Below are 21,848 nucleotides of genomic sequence, written 5' to 3' on the forward strand. Positions count from 1 at the left end.
AGACTTGTACAATAGCCTTCCAAGGACAACGATGTGACCATCTGACTATAGTGTTGACATCCCAACCATTAGAATGTGTCCCATAAATGCTTAGAATGACCTGATGCCACAGAGCTGAACTCTCCCTAGGATACCTCCGCAACCATTTCCTTAAAAGAGTGAGATTCCTTGAGAAATCTTCCCAAACCCCAATCCCCCTTTTGCCTTCGGTTTACACACTACATCCCAACTAATAAGATGATCTCTTTTACTTTCCCCAACCCCTGACCATAACAAATCCCTTTGCAATCTCTCAATTTTTTGCAGCTACTGAAGCGGGAATCTTAAACAAGGAAAGAAAGTAGCTAGGAATGTGGGAAAGGCATGAATGGATAAGAGTTATCCTACCTCCAAAAGATAAGTAAGCCTTTTGCGATTCATCTAATCTCCTCGAGATTCTCTCAATCACTGGATCCCAAAAGCCACAAGCCTTTAGATTCCCTCTCAAAGGAAGACCCAGGTAGAGAGAAGCCTTGCAATCAAGCATCAAGTCCAACCTAGAGAGATGATCTTGATCAAGGTTGATGCCAAAAAGGTTTCTCTTGTCAAGATTGACCTTAAGCCCAGAAATTTGCCCAAACACTAACAATAAACTCTTGAGAGTTTGCAGTTCTTCCACACAAGTGTTAGAAAAGAAGATGGCCTCATTTGCGAATTGCAGATGGGACACCCTTGTTCTATTCCTACCTACCCTAAAGCCCTCCAACAAACTTCTTTCCTCTGCTCTCAACAACATCCTACTCAACACATCTGTGACGATAGTAAATAGAAAAGGGGATAGAGGACCTTGTCTTAATCCTCTAGTTGCCTTGACCCACCCTTTAGCGTTTCCATTCACTAAAATTGCATAAGAGACCGAAGACAAACAACCTCTCATCCAGGTCCTCCATCTAGGACTAAACCCCTTCTTCTCCAACACATGATCCAAAAAATCCCAATTCATATGGTCATAAGCCTTTTCAAAGTCAATTTTGAAGACAACTCCTTCCTCCCTTGATCGTCTTTTCTCATCCACTATCTCATTAGCTATAAGAATTGCGTCCAAAATTTGTCTCCCTTGAACAAAAGTACCTTGAGTAGAATGGATAGTTTCATGTAGTACACCTCTTAATCGCCTTGATAGAACTTTGACTATTATCTTATAGAGACAAGTGATCAAGCTAATAGGTCTAAAGTCTAAGACTTTCTTTGTCTGGATTTTTTTGGGCAAAAGAACAATGAAGGAGGCATTGGTGCTTTGATTAATAATCCTGCTTCTGTGAAACTCTGCGAACACCCTCACTAACTCCTCTTTGATCACATCCCAACAATCTTGAAACACTGCAATGGTAAATCCATCAGGCCCCAGCGCCTTATCCCTATCTAACTGAAAAATGACTTTAGAAATCTCTTCTTCAGTAAAAGGGGAATCCAACCTAGAAGCACTCTTTTCTGAGATAGGGGAATAGGCTAAGCCTTCTACTCTCCAAGACTCTTCAGGAGGACTCGAGTAGAGCTTTTCAAAATAAAGTAAGAATTCCTCTATGATGCTCTTAGAATTATTCAACACTAAACCTCTTTCATTCTCCAAAAACTTGATGAATTTCCAATTTCGTCTGCCATTAGCCACTTTGTGAAAAAACTTTGAATTGCAATCCCCTTCTTTAACCATTTCACCCTAGCTTTTTGTCTTCAATGAATTTCTTCCATCAAAATGAATTCCTCCAGCTCCCCTTTTCTTAAAGCTCTTTGAGCTGAAAGTTCAGAAGAAAGAACCCCTTCTTGCTCAACGACATCAATGTTAGCTATTTCATTCAGGATGCTTTTTTTCCTCTCCTTTAGCACTCCAAAAGTATCCTTATTCCAATATTTCAATTTGGCCTTAACATATTGTAACTTCCTCATAAACTTGTGACCTTCCCAACCATTTCCTTGAAAACCTCTCCACCAACTACTGAAACAATCTTTGAAACTAGGATGTTGCAGTCACATATTCTCAAACCTAAAAGGAGTTGGGCCCCACTTGAAAGGATTGGTATCCAAAACTATTGGTCAATGATCTGGAACTTCGTGAAGGCTTTGAGGGAAGAAATGCTCCCACTCATTTGAGTAAAGAAACCGGTCCAATCTCTTACACACAGGTGACTCTTGCATGTTTGACCAAGTGAATGGGGCGTTCCGTAAAGGGGGGTCAACTAATTCACAATCTCTTATAAAACCATCAAAGTCTCTCATACTAGAAGTTAAACTAGAGCCACCCAATTTTTATGAACTTCTCTTTATAACATTAAAATCATTGCCCACACACCATAAAGGAAAAGAAAGGCCAAAAATGTCTAAGAGCTCCACCCAAAAATCCTTCCTAAGTAAAGGACTGTTTGGGCCATAAACTGCGGATAGTCATAGGGGTTCACATCCATCCAACAAAAACTTGATTGAGACAGAAAAGGAGCCTATTACCACCTCCTCATTGCACAGTTTCTTTGAGTCCCAAATAATCAAAATCCCACCTGAAGCCCTGCACGTCGGAAGAGCAGTCCACTCCTTATTCCTAACCGACTAAACACTACCAACAAACCTTCTGTCACACTCCTCCCTTTTTGTTTGCTGAAATATCACAACATCCGGGTTCTCAAGCCGCAAAAAATCTTTAACCACCCTTCGTTTTTTCCTAGATCCCAAACCCCTAGTATTCCAACTGATGATTTTCATGGAAAAACTCGCTAACCCGAAACCTCCATACTAGTTCCAACAGGTCTCAAATAGTTGTGGAGAATCAGTTCTTCCGCCTGGAATACACCTTAATATCCAGAGAACTTAAGACCTCATGAACTTTAGCCATTTTGTTGGGGGAAAGACCTTCTATTTGGAACCCGCCCAAAGGGGAAAACTCGGCTTCACCCTGTCTAACTGTAACCAGGTTGGGGGCCTTAATAGGCGTGCTAGGCATGGTCTTAAGGGGGTTATTACCCTCGGACATTTGGTTCAGACAAGCTAACTAGGACTCCACAACATCTAGGTTAGGATTGCCAATAGTCTCTTGACATAAAGCACCATCATCATTTTTTTTGAAAAATATTTAAGAAATAACTCGAGATTTCGTAGGATACTGAGACTGAATTACTGAACTGGGAAGAGCGGGAACAGAAGGACTGAGAGGTGGAAGTGCCAAACCAAAGGGGAGGGGGGTTGACAAAGATGACTGAGAATGTGGAGAAGAAGGTACCTCAATATTTTCCACTACCATCATTCCACAAGTCCCCACAGAGTTGAGCCATTTTTCTCTCTGATTATTGGATTAGAACGAAAAACAGTGATTGAAGAGCCACGATGAACAAAACCCTTAGAGCCTACTCTGTCTTCAACGTTAGAGGATTTGGGCAATTTCTCCTTCCCCTTTGAAAGTATAGAAGCCTTAAGAGAAGACCTTTGCTTATTATCCGCATCTTCTCTTTTCGACGAAGCCCCTTTCCCCGAACACCTTTTTCGGAACTTTGATGATCGACTAAAAGTGAGTGGACTTGCATTGAACCTTCGATCCATCTGTGTTCCCGCTTCGAAAGCATCTTCCTTTGGAAGAGCATCACAATCTGAAGATGGCTTCTCATGCATTAGAGGCTTGCTTCGACTTCGAACCCCTTGTCGGCATCCAGAAATTGAAGGGATAAGAGTAGTCCACAACTTCTTTGAACCAAACTTCATCGCGGAGCCCCTCAGCTGAGAAATGGAGACCTTTGAGACTGACTTCCCCTTTCCCATTGCAGAGGAGTCTTCTCTACGTAAAGAGCCCTTCTCAGAAATGGGCTGCTTTCTTCCCATTTCTTGGCCCAACTTTGAAAACGGGCCTTTTAAATTATCACCCCTCTCCAGCCCAAGTTTGCCTCTACCAGTGGTTTGGGTTTAAGAGGAGATTGGGCCCTTCTCTCTTGCTTTGCATTAGAGGCCCGATGCCCTTCCTCATCATTTGAGTGGGCCTTGTCCCCTCCGGCCCAAACTTCACCATCCTGCTTTGGCCCAGCAGGCCCTGTTCTCTGTTTATTTGAATTCAAATTAAACGAAGAGAAGGGTTGGAACCAACTGTTCCCCACTTCCGATCTTCTCTTGCCATGTGTCCCCACGGGTACTGCTTCAGTCTTTTGACTATCTCCACCCTCTTTCATTTTGCCAGCTGGCCCCATCATAAGACCTTCCTTTAGCTGTTGATCTAGCTTTCCCAACCATCCTTCCGCCATCTGTCCACGAGTGAGGCTCATAATCCTCCCGAGTTGACTCACCCATTTCTCTACCTTGCCTATCGTCTTCAACTCTAGCCACTGCAACTGAAATTGTAAACGCCCATCCCCCATCTAACACCTCGATCAATGCGGGAAGAATTGACTGCTCCTTCATTTAAATTCTCACCCTTGCCTTGTAAAGATCATACAATTTCAGCGTTCGCCAATCGATCTCTGTCACTGTCCCCCACTACTCCACAATTTTCTTCAGATGTTCCTCAGACCATAAATGAAAGGGCAATCCCCGTAATTCTATCCATCCTCCTCTGAACTTCCCCACGACTTCTGAATTTTCCCTTGGCGACCACCTTCTCAAATGGGCTGTATATCCTCCCTTAATCTTGAGAAACCTTAATTCCTGGAGAGAAAAAGATTCCTCTATTGTTTCTACAAAAAATAAACCTTTTCCGTCAGAGAAGGGGACGATAGTCACCACACTTTTTTGCCCTAATCTTTTTGCCAAAGCATGGCCAACCTCAACCCAATTATCAAAATCAGCAGGGCATTCGCACACCACAACTCTGGCCCATCTCCCAACCGGAACAAGGCCTCCTCTCCTCGGTCCTTTTTCTTTGATTACATTCGTGAAGGACCGGTACAAAGGACCCACATGTTTGTGATTTATTCTTTCATCCCTGCACTGCCTTCCCTTTTCATCTATATTCGAGGAGGGGACCACCGGCATTGAAGACAACGCATTTTTTAATTGCTCCCATTCCCTACCCTTCTCTCCCTCAGGTATTACTAGGAAAGTTGACTTTCTGTTGGAGGTGAACTCCGAAAGCCTTATAAACCTACCATGGTTGTTGAAGCAAACCTCCATTAAATGAACTCTGGATTTTCCTCTGCATTTTCTGTTGAAACCCATGTAACTTTTTAGCTTGAAGGCCTTCGTCAAATGTTTGATCAACCAGCCAGCCTCTTCCTTCTCAAAGCCTAAGGCAAAAACAGAGCCTCTACTATGCTCTATAAGCGAGCACCATATTCCACCGAACTTGCCTTCGAACCTAACCAAGAAGGTCTTCCTCTCCACATAGACCTTCAATGTCCTCACCATTCTCTCCACCCAATCTAGAGCCATTAATCAAAACAAAGAGAATAATTTGGTAGATAAAAATTAATCTAGCGATAGGGATTGATTATTGAGATAGAGATTTTAGCCCTTTTGGAGGGCTTGCTGCAGGTCATGGATTTGAATCAACCCAATTTATGAGTGGAAGGGTTTTGTGCTATTGTGATACCATGAATGTCCAAGTCAAGGAAATGTCTTTGGAAGTACAACATGTGGGTTTGTCAAATTTTATTGATTATTGAGATAGAGATTTTAGCCCTTTTGGAGGGCTTGCTGCAGGTCATGGATTTGAATCAACTCAATTTATGAGTGGAAGGGTTTTGTGCTATTGTGATACCATGAATGTCCAAGTCAAGGAAATGTCTTTGGAAGTACAACATGTGGTTTTGTCAAATTTTAGTTGTAACTAGTAACTTAGGCTTTTTCTTTCTTTCTTTCTTCTTTATTTTTTCTATTTTTTATTTTATTTTTTAATGGTCACAACATGCAGCTAATGATGTTATTGTTCCATTAACAAAATGTGGAGCCAAGTGGAGGGTTTCTTTCATAGGGGATCTTTCGCCCCTATAAGTTGTACATTGTTTCTTTATTTTGTACATGTTCTTGTTTCATTCTTGACCTATGTAGCAATCTCGTTGCTCTCGGTAGGTATTCCTCTCTTATTTTCTGATTATCCTTTGTATTTTTGGAAGGATTTTTCATCATTTACTTGTACTTAATAATTCATATTGATGAATTATTTGATTTTGACAAGAAAACAAAGAGTTCTTTATCTAGTGATTACATTCATCAGGAGGACACTTTAAAGCTAGCTACTTTGTTTGTTCCTAGGCTGGGTAAGTAAGATACTTTTCTCTTCACTTTGGAGGTATTCCTAAATCCCAGTCTTTAGGGACTGTATACTAACTTTGACAAGAATTTTGATGATGGGGCAAGGTTGAGCTATCTTCTTGTCTCCACTTGAAAATGTGTTCTTGTCACCCAATTATGAATGAGCGTTGAGACTTTGGGTAGAAGATTCTTTGTTTAAGTTCATTTCTAAGAGTCAAAACCTTTCATCTAGCTCAATTGATTAGAAAAAGGGCATCTCCAAAAATCAAAACCTCTGCATGGTTAGTAGCCCATAAAAAGGCCAATGCAAAATGTTTGTGTCATATTCAGAGCCTTTATAAGGCATTAGCCCTGATAAATTTGTCTAGTGTTTAGGTAGTGGGGAATCAATGGAACCTCTTCTTTTTTCATTGGGCTTTGGCTTCTTCTATTGCAAAGCTTTTTTCTTAAGGATGTTGCTAGTATGCTGATTATTTGTTTTGAGGGTATTGGTAGGGGATAGAGGAGTACAGTTCTTTGAGGGCGTTTTGTTCTTGTCATGCTTGTGTCTTATATTTGTAGTGGAATGCAAGGTTTGTTTTGTAGTACCAGATGATATCCATGGAAGAGTTGTGGCATATAGTCTGTTGTCTGAGCTCTCTTTGGGCCTTTGTCTCCAAGGAGTTCTGTAGCATTATTTTGAGCTTCATCTCATTGGAACAGAAAGCTAATTGCCTGGTTAATAAAATAAAAGGAAGTTGTTTGTCTTTGATTATTTACTTATTGTAGTTGGATCAACTGATCAAGTTGAATTTAGATGGTGACCCTTAGGGAGTGATGGGGGAAAGCCTTTTAAAGTTTATTCAAGGAAGAAAGGGAAGACCTAAGTAAACTTTAAGTAGGATTAATATAATTGGAATTTGAGTCATGATAGGTTATTAGAGTCCTAGTAGAATAGGCTATTAGAGTCCTAGTAGAATAGGTTATTAGAGTCCTAGTAAGTTATTAGAGTCCTAGTAGACTTTGGATTTCTTAGAGAAGCCTATAAATAGGCTAATCAATGTAAATCAAAGGGATGAATTTTGATGAATAATATTATACTTTCTTTCATTGCAAGGTTGCAACCCTCAATGGTGAGACTCCATTGATTTTCTTCTAGGTGAGACTCCTAGAAGGCCTTAGTGAGACTCTAAGGTTTTCCATCTTTTCTTCATTGTTTCTTCTTTATCTTTAGTTCTTATCTTATAATTTTCTCTACCACAAAGTTTATTCCTTGTTCCTCTCCTTACACCCTAAAAATAAAACCCTAGCCCACCTACCCTTGAGTGTAGGCAACCATCCTAGGGTTGTCCTACATCAATTTTGGTATCAGAGCCAAAATTCTTGGCTTGAAGGCATATGCAATTAAGGAGCGGAGCAACTTATGCAAGCATGAGTTCCAAAAAAACTTCTAGCAATCAAGATGCCGCTACAATACGCTTGGAGGAAATTTCAGCCACACAACAATCCCATCAAGATGCTATAATACAACTAAATAGCAAACTTGATGAGATCATGAAGTTATTAGAAAAGAGCCAAGAAAAACGACCAATTGAAGAGGAGATTGCAAGTCATCAATTTAGACAATCGCCAAGTCGATAACGCGAAGAACAAGACAATTTTATGATGGGGAATCAAAGAAGGGCCAAACTTTTTGAGCTAGATGATGATGTGACAAAAAAGGTACGTCTTGAAGTTGCTGAATTTTATGGAAAACTAAATCCAACAGCTTTTCTTGATTGGATTATGTCAATGGAAGATTACTTTGATTGGTATGCAATGCCCGAAAATAGAAAAGTTCGTTTTGTGAAGGCAAAGTTGAAAGGAGCAGCACGTCTATGGTGACATAATATCGAGAATCAAGCTCATAGAACTGGCCAACCGCCTATTGACACATGGGACGAGATGAAGTTGAAGATGAAGGAGCACTTTCTCCCAACTGATTATGAACAACTTATGTATACAAAATTGTTTTCCCTTAAACAAGGTACCAAGTCCGTTGAAGAATATACAGAAGAATTCCATGAATTGAGCATTCGAAATCAAGTGCGGGAAAGTGATGCTCAACTTGCAGCCCGCTACAAAGCTGGACTTCGAATGGAGATTCAACTTGAGATGATAGCTGCACACACTTATACCGTAGATGACGTTTATCAACTAGCCCTCAAAATAGAAGAAGGCCTCAAATTCCGGGTTTCCAGGCGTCCAAGTTCACAAATTGGGAGCACTTTCTCCAACAGGATAGCAAGCAAACCTTTAAGCACGTCAAACTTCAGAACTCCTAATCATGTGAATGGTGGGGGCAACACTCAACAAACTTCGAATGTGGCTTATAAGAATGGTAATAAGGGTAAAAATTCAATGAGTTATGGAGATAGAAAAGTAGACGTGACTCCTTTATGCTTTAAGTGTGGTGGGCATGGTCATTATGTTGTTGTATGCCCAACCAAAAGTTTACACTTTTGTGTTGAAGAACCAGAATCTGAATTGGAAAGTTACCCAAAGGAAGAAGAGACCTACAATGAAGATGAAGTTAGTGAAGAATGTGACTACTATGATGGTATGACGGAAGGATATAGTCTTGTAGTACGACCTTTATTAACCGTTCCAAAAGTAAAAGGAGAAGAAGATTGGCGACGTACTAGCATTTTCCAAACATGTATTTCTTGCCAAGGGAGATTATGCACCATGATCATTGATGAAGGTAGCAGTTTGAACATAGCTTCACAAGAACTTGTTGAGAAGCTAAACCTTAAAACAGAGAGACATCCAAATCCATTCAGAGTAGCATGGGTTAATGACACCTCTATCCCGGTAAGTTTTCGTTGTTTAGTAACATTCCTTTTTGGTAAGGACTTTGAAGAGTCTGTATGGTGTGAGGTCTTACCCATTAAAGTAAGTCATATTTTACTTGGAAGACCTTGGCTCTTTGATAGAAAAGTTCAACATGACGGCTATGAAAATACATATGCTCTCATACACAACGGACGTAAGAAGATCCTTCGTCCAATGAAAGAAGTCCCTCCAATTAAGAAGTCGGATGAGAATGCACAACCAAAAAAGAGTTACCTAATGAACTCCCTCCTATGCGTGACATACAACATGCCATTGATTTGATTCCCGGTGCATCATTACCAAATTTACCAGCCTACAGAATGAATCCAACAGAGCATGCTGAATTGAAAAGGCAAGTTGATGAATTACTTACTAAAGGCTTTATTCGTGAAAGCCTAAGTCCTTGTGGAGTTCCTGCCCTACTAACACCAAAGAAGGATGGATCATGGCGGATGTGTGTGAATAGTCGTGCAATCAACAAAATCACAATCAAGTATCGATTTCCAATTCCAAGACTTGATGACATGCTAGATATGATGGTTGGATCAGTAATCTTCTCAAAGATTGATCTAAGAAGTGGATATCATCAAATACGTATTAGACCAGGGGATGAATGGAAGACATCTTTCAAAACTAAGGATGGATTGTATGAGTGGTTAGTCATGCCGTTTGGACTAACCAATGCTCCAAGTACCTTCATGCGGATTATGACGCAGGTATTAAAACCTTTTATTGGACGGTTTGTTGTTGTCTATTTTGATGATATTCTTATCTATAGTCGATCTTGTGAAGATCATGAGGAACACTTGAAGCAAGTAATGGCACTCTTAGGGCTGAAAAGTTTTACATTAATTTGAAAAAATGTACTTTCATGAGCCCTAGTGTTGTATTTCTTGGCTTTGTTGTGTCTTCTAAGGGTGTTGAAACAGATCCGGAAAAGATCAAAGCTATTGTTGATTGGCCAGTACCAACAAATATCCATGAGGTGCGAAGCTTCCATGGAATGGCTACATTCTATCGACGATTTATTCAAAATTTCAGCTCTATTATGGCCCCAATTACTGAATGCATGAAACCTGGTTTATTTATTTGGACCAAGGCGGCCAACAAGGCATTTGAAGAAATCAAATCCAAGATGGTGAACCCTCCTATCCTACGCCTACCAAACTTTGAGAAAGTATTTGAGGTGGCCTGTGATGCTTCCCATGTGGGAATTGGAGCAGTCCTTAGCCAAGAGGGACATCCTGTGGCTTTCTTTAGTGAGAAGCTCAATGGGGCAAAGAAAAAATACTCCACATATGATCTTGAATTCTATGCAGTGGTGTAAGCAATTAGGCATTGGCAACATTATCTCAGTTACAAGGAATTTGTTTTGTATTCAGATCATGAAGCCTTGCGATATCTTAATTCTCAAAAGAAGCTTAACTCTCGACATGCAAAATGGAGTAGTTTTCTTCAACTGTTTACCTTTAATTTAAGGCATTGTGCAGGAATTGAAAATAAAGTAGCTGATGCCCTTAGCAGGAAGGCCCTTCTCTTAGTAAACATGTCAACCACTACAATTGGATTTGAAGAATTAAAGCATTGCTATGACAATGATGCTGATTTTGGAGATGTTTATTCCTCTCTTTTGAGTGGTTCAAAAGCAACATGTATTGATTTCCAGATTTTAGAAGGGTACTTGTTTTATAAAAATCGTTTATGCTTACCAAGGACTTCTCTACGTGATCATGTCATATGGAAACTTCATGGAGGCAGAATGGGTGGACATTTTGGACGAGATAAGACTATTGCTTTGGTGGAAGACCGCTTCTTTTGGCCTAGTTTAAAGAAGGATGTTTGGAAGGTTATCAAACAATGTCGAGCATGTCAAGTAGGAAAAGGTTCAAAGCAAAATACGGGTTTATATACGCCATTACCAGTTCCTTCCAAACCTTGGGAAGACTTGAGCATGGATTTTGTACTTGGATTACCAAGGACACAACGGGGCTTTGATTCTATATTTGTTGTGGTTGATAGATTTTCCAAAATGGCACATTTTATCCCATGTAAGAAGGCTTCGGATGCTTCTTATGTTGCTGCCTTATTCTTTAAAGTAGTTCGATTGCATGGATTACCACAATCCATTGTTTCTGATCGCGATGTCAAGTTTATGAGCTATTTTTGGAAAACCTTGTGGGCCAAGCTAGGTACTCAATTAAAATTTTCAAGTTCTTTCCATCCTCAAACTGATGGACAAACAGAAGTTGTCAATCGCAGTCTTGGTAATCTGTTGAGATGCATTGTGAGAGATCAGTTGAGAAAGTGGGATAATGTCTTACCACAAGCCGAATTTGCTTTCAATAGCTCCACTAATCGTACTACTGGGTACTCACCTTTTGAAGTGGCATATGGGCTAAAACCTAAGCAACCTGTTGATCTTATACCATTACCTACTTCTGTCTGCACCAACCAAGATGGTGATGCATTTGCACGTCATATACGAGATATACATGAAAAGGTACGAGAAAAAATCAAAATCAGCAATGAGAACTATAAAGAGGCAGCAGATGCACATCGAAGATATATTCAGTTTCAAGAAGGTGATCTAGTGATGGTTCGTTTACGACCAGAAAGATTTCATCCGAGCACATATCAAAAGCTTCAAGCTAAGAAAGCGGGTCCATTTCGGGTACTAAAGCGGTTGGGTGAGAATGCTTATTTGTTAGAGCTCCCTTCAAACTTGCATTTTAGTCCAATATTTAATGTGGAAGATTTACATATCTACCATGGCCATCACCACGATGTAAGTGAAGAGTTGGATCTTCAATTACCACCTACTCTTAGCCCACGTCCTGAGATTGAGTATGTTCTTGATGATCAACTTGTGTCTACTCGACAAGGTGGATACCAAAATTTTTTGGTGAAATGGCGAGGCAAACCACATTCTGAGAATACATGGATTACGACAACGGATTTTCAGAAGATTAACCCTGATCTCTATGAATTGTATCAAACATCTAACTCGTCAGAGCCGAGTTCTTTCAAGCCGGGGAGAATTGATGGGGGAAAGCCTTTTAAAGTTTATTCAAGGAAGAAAGGGAAGACCTAAGTAAACTTTAAGTAGGATTAATATAATTAGAATTTGAGTCATGATAGGTTATTAGAGTCCTAGTAGAATAGGCTATTAGAGTCCTAGTAGAATAGGTTATTAGAGTCCTAGTAAGTTATTAGAGTCCTAGTAGACTTTGGATTTCTTAGAGAAGTCTATAAATAGGCTAATCAATGTAAATCAAAGGGATGAATTTTGATGAATAATATTATACTTTCTTTCATTGCAAGGTTGCAACCCTCAATGGTGAGACTCCATTGATTTTCTTCTAGGTGAGACTCCTAGAAGGCCTTAGTGAGACTCTAAGGTTTTCCATCTTTTCTTCATTGTTTCTTCTTTATCTCTAGTTCTTATCTTATAATTTTCTCTACCACAAAGTTTATTCCTTGTTCCTCTCCTTACACCCTAAAAATAAAACCCTAGCCCACCTACCCTTGAGTGTAGGCAACCATCCTAGGGTTGTCCTACATCAGGGAGTCCAGGTCAGTTTGGCATTGAGGGTGAGTTAGCAGATATTACAAGGGAGAGTATTGTGGGGTTCTTCCAAATCGCTGGTATTAGATAGCTATTGATGCTTGGCTTTTAGCTTTTTGGGAAGGTTTGAGCATGAATAATTTGGGGCTAAGAGATCCTCTTGTGGAAAGGGACTCTTGGTTATTCTTTCTATTCTCTGTTTATCATTTTTTAAATGTATATACATGCTCCCTTTAGACATCTGTGAAGTTAAGTTGAATACATAAAGTTTCTTTTCTAATGTTCCAGTAAGTTTCTTTAGTCATGTTTCTTAATCAATTATAGGCTGTTAATGAGTCCCATTTTACATTTTTGTAATAATAATAAAACAAAAAACTAGTATCAAACTAAATGCAAAAATTGATTCTGTAGTCTTTGTTTCTGATCTTTTAGTGTTTATGTCAACAGCATCTGAACACCATCTTCCTTGCTTGTTTATTTTCTCAATCAGTTAAGCAGCTGGCAAATCCCAACTGAGTTGACTGAGATGAGAAAGAAGCAGGACAGTGTTGCTTTAAAAGAACATGCAATGTTAGCACCAAATACCAATGTGTCAACAGAAAAAGGGCCTTCCCCAATTGCTTTGAGTGCTCCTGCTGTTACCACTGGTGGACGTGATGCCACACCTCTTAGAACCTCAGCTGTTCCAGGATCAGCATCTGCCCTGGATATGATAAAAAAGAAGTTGCAGGACTCTGGAGCTCCTGCTACTTCTTCGCCTGTTCATTCATCTGGACCAATTGCATCAGAATTAAATGGTTCACGAGTGATTGAGCCCACAGTCAAGGGCCTGCAAAGTGAAAACAGCAAAGACAAGCTAAAAGACACTAATGGGGATGGTAATATGTCTGACTCTTCTTCAGATTCTGAGGATGTAGACAGTGGACCCACAAAGGAGGAGTGTATCATCCAATTCAAGGTATCAGGTTCTAATTTTTATGTCCAATCACTTGGTTGCTACTGTTATCTTTTAAAAAAAGAAATTTACTTTTAATATATAATGTGAGAAATGTTGATTTATTTTTCCTTGGTTGTTGTGCCCTTGAAATTTCTAGGAGATGCTTAAGGAACGTGGAGTGGCACCTTTTTCAAAATGGGAGAAAGAACTGCCGAAGATTGTTTTTGATCCACGTTTCAAGGTTTGTTGAGTCTAAAGATTATCAATTACTTTGTTCAGGAGTTCCTTGAAACAGGTGTGTTGGACTTGTATCTGCCTGCTTGGTATGAGAGGGTGAACTTGTTGATGTGGACTCACTGTCTTTATTCATTAACATAATTCTAATAGGCTGCTCTTGATGACTGATATTTGATTACTTGTAGTCTTGTTTTTATATGGTGGGAGGATTTCTCATCCTTCTCTTGTACTTCCTTTTTATCAATATATTCCTTTGTCATTTCCTATAAAAATAAAATAAAAAAATGACTGATATTTTACTTTGATATCTGCATGATTGTCAATCTTGTACATAGAAATAGAAGTTGCTCATTTGTTTAATCTAATGAAGGGAAACTTCAGTTGGATTTTGTTTTTCCTACAAGAGTTGTTTAGTGGGGAGATTTTCTGATAGATTGCTGACTTATTTAATTTAATGAAATTTACTGTCTAAAGGGGCAGTTTTTGTCCCTAAGAAGCAAACATCTGTTGGATTTTTATGTTCCTGGAAGGGTTGTCTAGTGGGGTAAATTTTCTGATAGGTATGATCTATTTGTATCCTGTCTGAGACGTCTTTTATTATCTGACCTAATTGTTTTATCAATTCAATTGTTGAAGGTGGATGTTGTTTAATACATGTGTTGTGTACCTCTTGAGGAATTGATTGATGATTTAGTTTATAAATTGTCATTGTGTGTGCAATTTTCTTGGCATTCTATGTGCCTCTTGATTTTCCCTTTCTTAGGTTCTTCCTGTCTTCTTGGTGATCACCTATTAAGCTGAAGCCCTAGGAAATGCCATGGGGAATTTGAGTTTCTGCTTTGTTAGGGAGCTGTGGAAGGAAAGGGGCATTAAGTTCTTGGATTGGCAACTTTTGTAGCTGGTATTCAGTTGGGTTTCTTCTTCTCTCTTGTTCAGCAGAGTTTGAAAGGTTGTTTGTACAATAGGTTTGATTTAAAGTTGTCTATTTATAAATACGGTGATACAAATCTGAGCTGTCTGCTGCCTAACAGTCAATTTTAAAGTTTGAGGAGGTGTCTTGCTTCCCTTGTAGATGAAAAAAATTTTATCAGAAAAAAAGGGGAAAAAAATCAGAGATAAACCTGTTTTACTTTCCTCCTCCAGGCTTGTCATGAGGAAAATCAATATTTAAGCTGCATCTCATACCACTCTTTAGTATGAGGAACGCATAGGTGTATTAATTTAAAGCCCTTCACCTGCCAGCATAGATTCCCACACGTTCATGGGATCTTCTTAACATTGTTGATTGTTATGAAAGGACCTGACTTATCAGATGGTTCCTGTCATCTTATATAAGCTGATTTTATGTAGAATTCAGTGGCAGTCCTTTCAAATAATGGGTTTACTCTTCAATGTTTTGTGCATTTTCTTGAATGGATTCCATTTTAAACTTTCAGAGTGAGTCATGCTTGCGGTTGTAAGATGTTTGTGGAGGTTTCTCTAGAATTATTTGCTTTGGCACAAAATTCTCGGTGCTTGGATTGTTTTATTGTAAATATCTGCCATAATGTGAGTTGAATTTCTTGTTTCAATTTTTTTTTTCTCCATATAAGAGCCCATGTTGTGGAGTGGCATCAAAAAGTATTTTTTTAGTTTGTTTGGTCTCATTGGTTGAATGAACTTTTGAATTTGCTCTTCTCAAATGTTGTATTCAGAGTTTTAGATGGAACTTAAATCTTTGCCACCATCTTTACTTGCTGCCTAATGTAACGGTCTAGTCTTTTTGAATCCTCAGGTTTGTTTTCACTCAATTTTTTCTTTGGAGCCCTCTTTGTACTTACACTTTTAACTTCTTTCATTCCAGCCAATTTCATTTGGAAATCTAAAACCTTGTGGTCGAGAAGGTTGATGCTAATGACATGCCCGTATTTGGGGAGGTCTTATAAACCCAGCCTGAATTGCTGTATTTTGTGCATGGTGAACAGTTGATCATCTATTTCTTCATCTCATGTTACCAATGAGACCCAACATAAGTTGTTTAGACTTTTTAGTGTTGCAAAGTTCCCCAAAAGTGTTGTGTATATGATGATCATCTTTTAGGGATTTGGAGAACATTGTAAAAGTGCAAGATTTATGATGTATGACTACTACCTTCATTTGGATCATTTGATGGGAAATTAATGCTAGTTCCGAGGGTTGACTGATGATAGTGGAGCCAACTTGGGGTTTGGTTCTTCCTTGTCCTCTTTTTTATCTTTTTCTGCTAACACCTTTGCAGGCGCTCTATTGAGTGTTATATATATATATATATATATATATATATTTTTGATCAGAAACAAAGAAATATGTATTAATAGAAGTAAAGATCAAGAGAAGGATGAGAGGTCCTTCCCACAAAATACAGAAACTGATCAAAGGAGAATGCACCCATCTATAGAAAACTATATACAAAGATAAACCCCAACTATCTCAAACTTTTGAATCACAAACCGCAGTCCAGTTGAGTTGTAAAACACTAAGAGAAACTCCTCTAAAAGCAGCAGTACAAGAGGCCCATAAAGAGGAATATAAATGAAGTAAATCCCATAACATCCCTTCCGATCTCCCCTTATCCTAAAAAATCCTAGCGTTTCTCTCTTGCCACACAATCCAAAACAAAGTGAGGCAAGCAATTTGCCAAAGTGTCTTGCCTCTAATTGAATTCCCCTAACCTCTAAATGCAATAATCATCATGCTCCTTGGTGGAACCCAAGTCAACCCTGCTAGATTGAAGAGCTTGTGCCAAAACCCAATAGTTAAAGGGCAATGAAGACAGGTGGTTGATCAATTCTCCATTTCCCTTGCATAGAATGCACCACTGAGGACAAGGGGATTTGTAGGGTCTTCTCAACTGCAGTTTGTTATTGGTGTTTACCTTCCCATGTACTACTAACCAAGCAAGGGCCTTAACCCATGTACTTTTGAGTGTTATATTGATAGACTGGAACTTTATTCTGATGAAGGTTTATCCATTGAGGCAAATACTTGTTCTTTTGGAGGGTTCCTTCCAAGCCAAATCCTTGGATTTCTCCAACCTTTTGATGGGGGGTAATTCTGTTGTGATTTTGTGTTTGTCTAAAAGGAAAAGAGGCTTGTGAAAGTTTGGCGGAGGCTTCTCCAAATTGTTGATGAGTTTAGAGTGCTCCTTTTCTTAGGCTCTGTACTTAGCTATAGTGTGATCAGTCGTTTAGCTGAGCATTCAAGCAGATGATGTGGGGGATTTCTTACCTCCCTGCATGGTGTTGTGCAGTTTGTGGACTGTAGTGTTATAATCTCTTCCAGTGTGCTGCTTGTTTTGCATTTTTATGTTTTTCTAGTCTTAGTTTTCTTCATTTTGATCAAACTTTGTATATTTTGAAATGATATTGATGTAGGATGTTTAGATTTTGGGTTTAAATTTTTCCTTTTTAGTTGTATAACGAGATGACAATCAAAGAAGACGATAGAAAAGAATGGGGCAAAAGGAAAGGTAGGTCATTGGCAATTGCATCAATGTTGCTATACAGTTACACCTAGACTTTCGTAAGCAAAATCACTGAGGGTAGAGACAGTCACACCTGAAGAAGCTAGATTGCTACTAAATTTTCAGTAAATTTTATTATTAAAATTAATAGACTACATAAGTTTATGCAATGTTTTTAAATCAGACTGACTGGTTGGACTACCAATTGGTTAGGTCCCTGATTCAGTTCACTTATTGAACTATTCTAAGATTGGACAATGCATTGAACTGGTTGACCTGGCGGTTCAACAACTAAACTGGCTGGTTCTTATAGAACTGTTTTCCTCCCCATAAAGAGAGTGATTTTTTTTTTCCCTCTCTAAAAAGAGTAAAGGAGCCTGGGTTTGAGTCCAGACGTCCCCAATCACTAGGCTAAGTTGATGTCTTTGATAATACAATGATTTATATTAATCAAATATACTATTTAAAAACTTCAAAATAAATAGTACATATAGTTGTAAAATGTGATAAAGTTAAATAAAATATAAATTTTATTGTTAGGTATATCTTCTAAAAATTAAATGTTATCCTTATTATGTTTTAATCTGATAATGATAAAAGATAAAAAGATGGAACATTTTGAAAATTTGTAATTATTCATAACAATTTTAACTTCTTACAATTATTTTAAATTTTTGTAATATATAAATGATATATTTATGGTGTCATGATGGTGCTGCAGTTGAATCACTAGTTTGACTAGTGAACCTTGATCTAGTAACTTTTTTAGTTCAATGAGTGGTCCAGTTTTGAAAAAAAGTTTATATGGATTGATGGAACTCTTTTTTGTAATAAGGCTAAGACTGTTTCCTAGAAGGAATATGAATTTTCTCCTAATCAAATTCGAAACTAAAATTAATAGAGATTTGACTGAAAGAAAAACTACTTGAAGTAATGTTAATAAAATAAAAAACAGACTTCAACTAAAATTATAAAATACTAAAATTGTTAAAACTATTTTTGCTGAATATTTTTCCATTTTCTTTCGTAAGTCTTCATAGGGTGCTTCCCATGTTGTTCCCCATCAGATATCTTGACCTTCATTTTAATGCTTAATTTAATGGAATGCTGTGTATGGGGAAAATGTAGCCTAACAGTTTCTTGAGGATAAAAGCTTGAATAGATATTGACCTGTATATTCTGCCTGGAACCCTATAGCATAGTTGAGAGAGACAATGAAGTGACAATTTTGTAGTAAGCTCTATAACACAAATGGGGTAGTTATATAGTAAGTGTTTATACATATGCTTGATAAGGAGGGATATGTCTCTATTGGTTTCAACAAGGTTCTGACAATGCCAATAGTTAATAGGAGGATTTCTACAAATCAGGCTGTTAGAATCAATGTTTTAAAAACCGGACCGAATCGGCCGGTCACGGTTCCGGTCCAGTTCGGTCAATTGGACCGGATTCGGATTGAACTGGGGTCGGATCGCCTGAACCAGCGGTCCAACCGGCGAACCAGATGAACCAGCCAGTTCGAAGGGAACTGGCTGGTTCAATTGAATTGAATTTTTTTTTTTTTAAATAGCATCAAAACAACGCCGTTTTGGAGTGTATAAAGCTACATGCCTGCAACTCCAAACCCTCCCTCCTCCACTCCCCCAGCTGTCGGCCTACTGCTCTGCCCGCCATTGACGCGCTGCGCACCACGACACCCAGAGTCCCAGGCAGCTCCCGCCGGTGGCCCACAACACCTAGACAACTCCTGCCGGCGTTGGAAAACTCCCCGCCCCCCCTCCCGGCTGGTAGCGCCCCCCCACCCTCGCAATTGGTACCCCCCCCCCCCCCCCCCCCAAGCGGCTGGGCAAGCTTTCTTTCATTTAGATTGTTCTGTTATTTGCTGCTCGACATCATTAATTGGGGTAAATCCCTAACTTGAAATCACACAGGTTGAAGCCCATTTTCTCATTTTTTGATCATTTTTGATTTTCATGCGTACAAGATCTTACTACATTGCTTGATGATTAAAAGGAACCTTACATTGCTTGATCATTTTTCTGTTTTTCCAAGTTAGTTGATGGATATAAATTATTATTTTTATTTTTATAATTATTTAAAATTTTAATAATTTATAAATTGTATATTTATGACGTCACCGGTTCAACCGCCGATCCGACTAGTGAACCATGAACCGGTAACTTTTCCGGTTCAATGACCGGTCCGGTTTTGAAAACATTGGTCAGAACTACTTTTGGTGTGAGTTTTTTTTTTTTTTTTTAAATAAAAATTAATTAATTATTTTTACTTTGGTCCTTTTCTTTATTCCTGTATTTTCTTGCGACTCTTAAAGGTTTTTACTACTAATTTTCATGTTAAATTGCTTGTGGTCCTAAGTCATTGGTTTTGTTTCTCTTCTTAGTTACAGAACTACAGTGCAGACAAGGGATTAGATTAACTTTTATAATTGTTTTGTTATTTCTCCATCCTTTGGAGATTTTTTCTGTGATGTGAAATCCCACTTTGACTTTTGTGTTACAGAAAATTTTGATTTTGCTTGTGTTTCTTATTTGCAAGTTAATTTTTATGATCAGATTTTTGCAAGTTCATTTAACTTCAATTGTTTTATTTGTAGTTAGCTATAATTTATTTGGAATGCTAAATTTATGAATCAAGCATGAGGTACATGTAAGGTACAATGGTATATAACAAAAAAATAAGGGAAGAATGATACTTGAAGGAGTCAAAAGGAATGCAACCTCTACAATCATACTACATTTATAAGAGGGACATCAACCTCTAAAAGTATACTTTCATTTTAATCTGAAACTACTATCTACCAGTGGTATAGTAAGGATTATATCTAAGTTCGTTTGGAATTCTCAAGTCCCTTTCAAAGTGAAGTCCTTTGTCTGGTTAGTGGCACACAAGAAGGTAAATGCTAATGACATGCTACAATTGAGAAGACCCTACAAAGCTCTTAGTCCTGATATTTGTATTCTGTGCATGAAGCATGGGGAATCAGTAGATCATCTTTTCCTACATTGCTCTTTGACGATGGGGTTGTGACACAGATTATTTCAGTTAGCTAAGATGGATTGGGTCCCCTCGAGGAGCATCTTTAACATGATGTCCATCAAATTTAATGGTTTTGGTTCATCTAAGAGGGGGATAGTTTTGTGGCAAGCTACGAGCATCGCTTTAATTTGGGTTGTGTGGTGGGAAAGAAACGCGAGGATTTTTTAGGATAAAGCAAGGAATTCAGAGTATCTTTGGGATTCTATTTTTTTCCTTGCTTCTCTTTGGGCTTTCTGTTCCAAAGTTTTTAAGGGGACTCCCCTTAATGTGTTACAATTTGACTGGTTAGCGGTGTGTAATTCCTAAGGATTGGTTTAATCTAGAGTGTTAGCTTGTTTTACTGTGTACTTTCTTGATTTTGTATTCTTGTAGTTTAGTTTTCTTTGGTGGGAGGATTTCTCATCCTTCTCTTGTACTTCTTTTTTCTATCAATATATCTCTTTGTCGTTTCCTATCAAAAAAAACAAAAAAAACTTGCCTAATCCTCTCTATTAGTTACTTTAGATATAAGTATGATACCTACTCTTTTGCTAATTTTCTAGGTTCCAAAATCTAGAGGAAAGAAAAAATATGATGTAGTCCTCTCTATAAGGGGCACTTCCATGTTCCACCATCTGCTTTTTACTTTTAGGGATAAACTCATATTGATGTAGATACTAGCATCACATGAGAATTCAGGAAATTAGATTGTTTGAAAATTACCATCTATTGTTTATCTTGATTTGGCTTTTTTGGATGTTCTCTATGCCATTAAGGCTTTTTCTTAAAACAGAGTGACTACTACTTTTCTTATTGTGAAAGGTTTTCCTTTGCAGGCTATTCCAGGCTATTCTGCTAGGAGATCCTTGTTTGAGCACTATGTTAGAACACGTGCTGAGGAGGAGCGAAAGGAAAAACGAGCAGCTCAGAGGGCTGCAATAGAGGGCTTCAAGCAGTTGCTGGAAGAAGCATCAGAGGTTTCATGTCATTTTATTTTACCCTTTAGCTTTAAACCACGCAGACTGGATATTGCTGACTGACTGTCTTTTCATCTTCTAGGATATTGATCACAAGACTGAGTATCAAACATTCAGAAAGAAATGGGGTGATGACCCGAGGTTCGAGGCTTTGGACCGCAAGGATCGGGAACTTCTGTTGAATGAAAGGTATCACTTATTGAGGAGCATGGAACATGGAATAGAGATCCTTATTGGTGCTTTACATGTGATCCTTGTGCCATAAATATTGACATTGTATGGGTACTATCTAGGAGATCTATTTTTGTGTAAACTATTCAGCCAAGGGAAATATATATTGATATCTTCAATGAATTGAGGTTTTGGTAATAGGAAGGCATTGATTAAAGATTGGTATAACCCTTGTGGATATTGGATATATCAACAGAGTTGAGACCTGCCCAACCAGTAGATGCTAAGTGCAATCAAGGCATTGTCTTGTCTAGTTGGACCAAACAGTCTGCTTTAGGTATTAAGACAGCTTCAGTTGCTAACTGACTCCTTGAGGATTCTTTGGCAGAAAAACAA

At 38.5% G+C, this 21,848-nt stretch overlaps 1 protein-coding gene across 4 annotated transcripts in view; it reads left to right on the forward strand.

The window, feature by feature from the left end:
- LOC100254722 (pre-mRNA-processing protein 40C) overlaps window positions 1-21,848 on the forward strand; it is a 60,541-nt gene that overhangs the window by 30,920 nt on the left and 7,773 nt on the right. For all 4 annotated transcript variants that reach the window (XM_002271978.5, XM_010656227.3, XM_010656240.3 and 1 more), the window contains 4 exons: window positions 13,104-13,571; window positions 13,708-13,791; window positions 21,141-21,281; window positions 21,364-21,470. In XM_002271978.5, the coding sequence (XP_002272014.2) occupies window positions 13,104-13,571; window positions 13,708-13,791; window positions 21,141-21,281; window positions 21,364-21,470 (800 nt within the window). The remainder of the gene's footprint in view (window positions 1-13,103; window positions 13,572-13,707; window positions 13,792-21,140; window positions 21,282-21,363; window positions 21,471-21,848) is intronic.

This window comes from Vitis vinifera, chromosome 1 (assembly GCF_030704535.1).
Source record: "Vitis vinifera cultivar Pinot Noir 40024 chromosome 1, ASM3070453v1".
In the NCBI taxonomy this organism is placed as follows: domain Eukaryota; kingdom Viridiplantae; phylum Streptophyta; class Magnoliopsida; order Vitales; family Vitaceae; genus Vitis; species Vitis vinifera.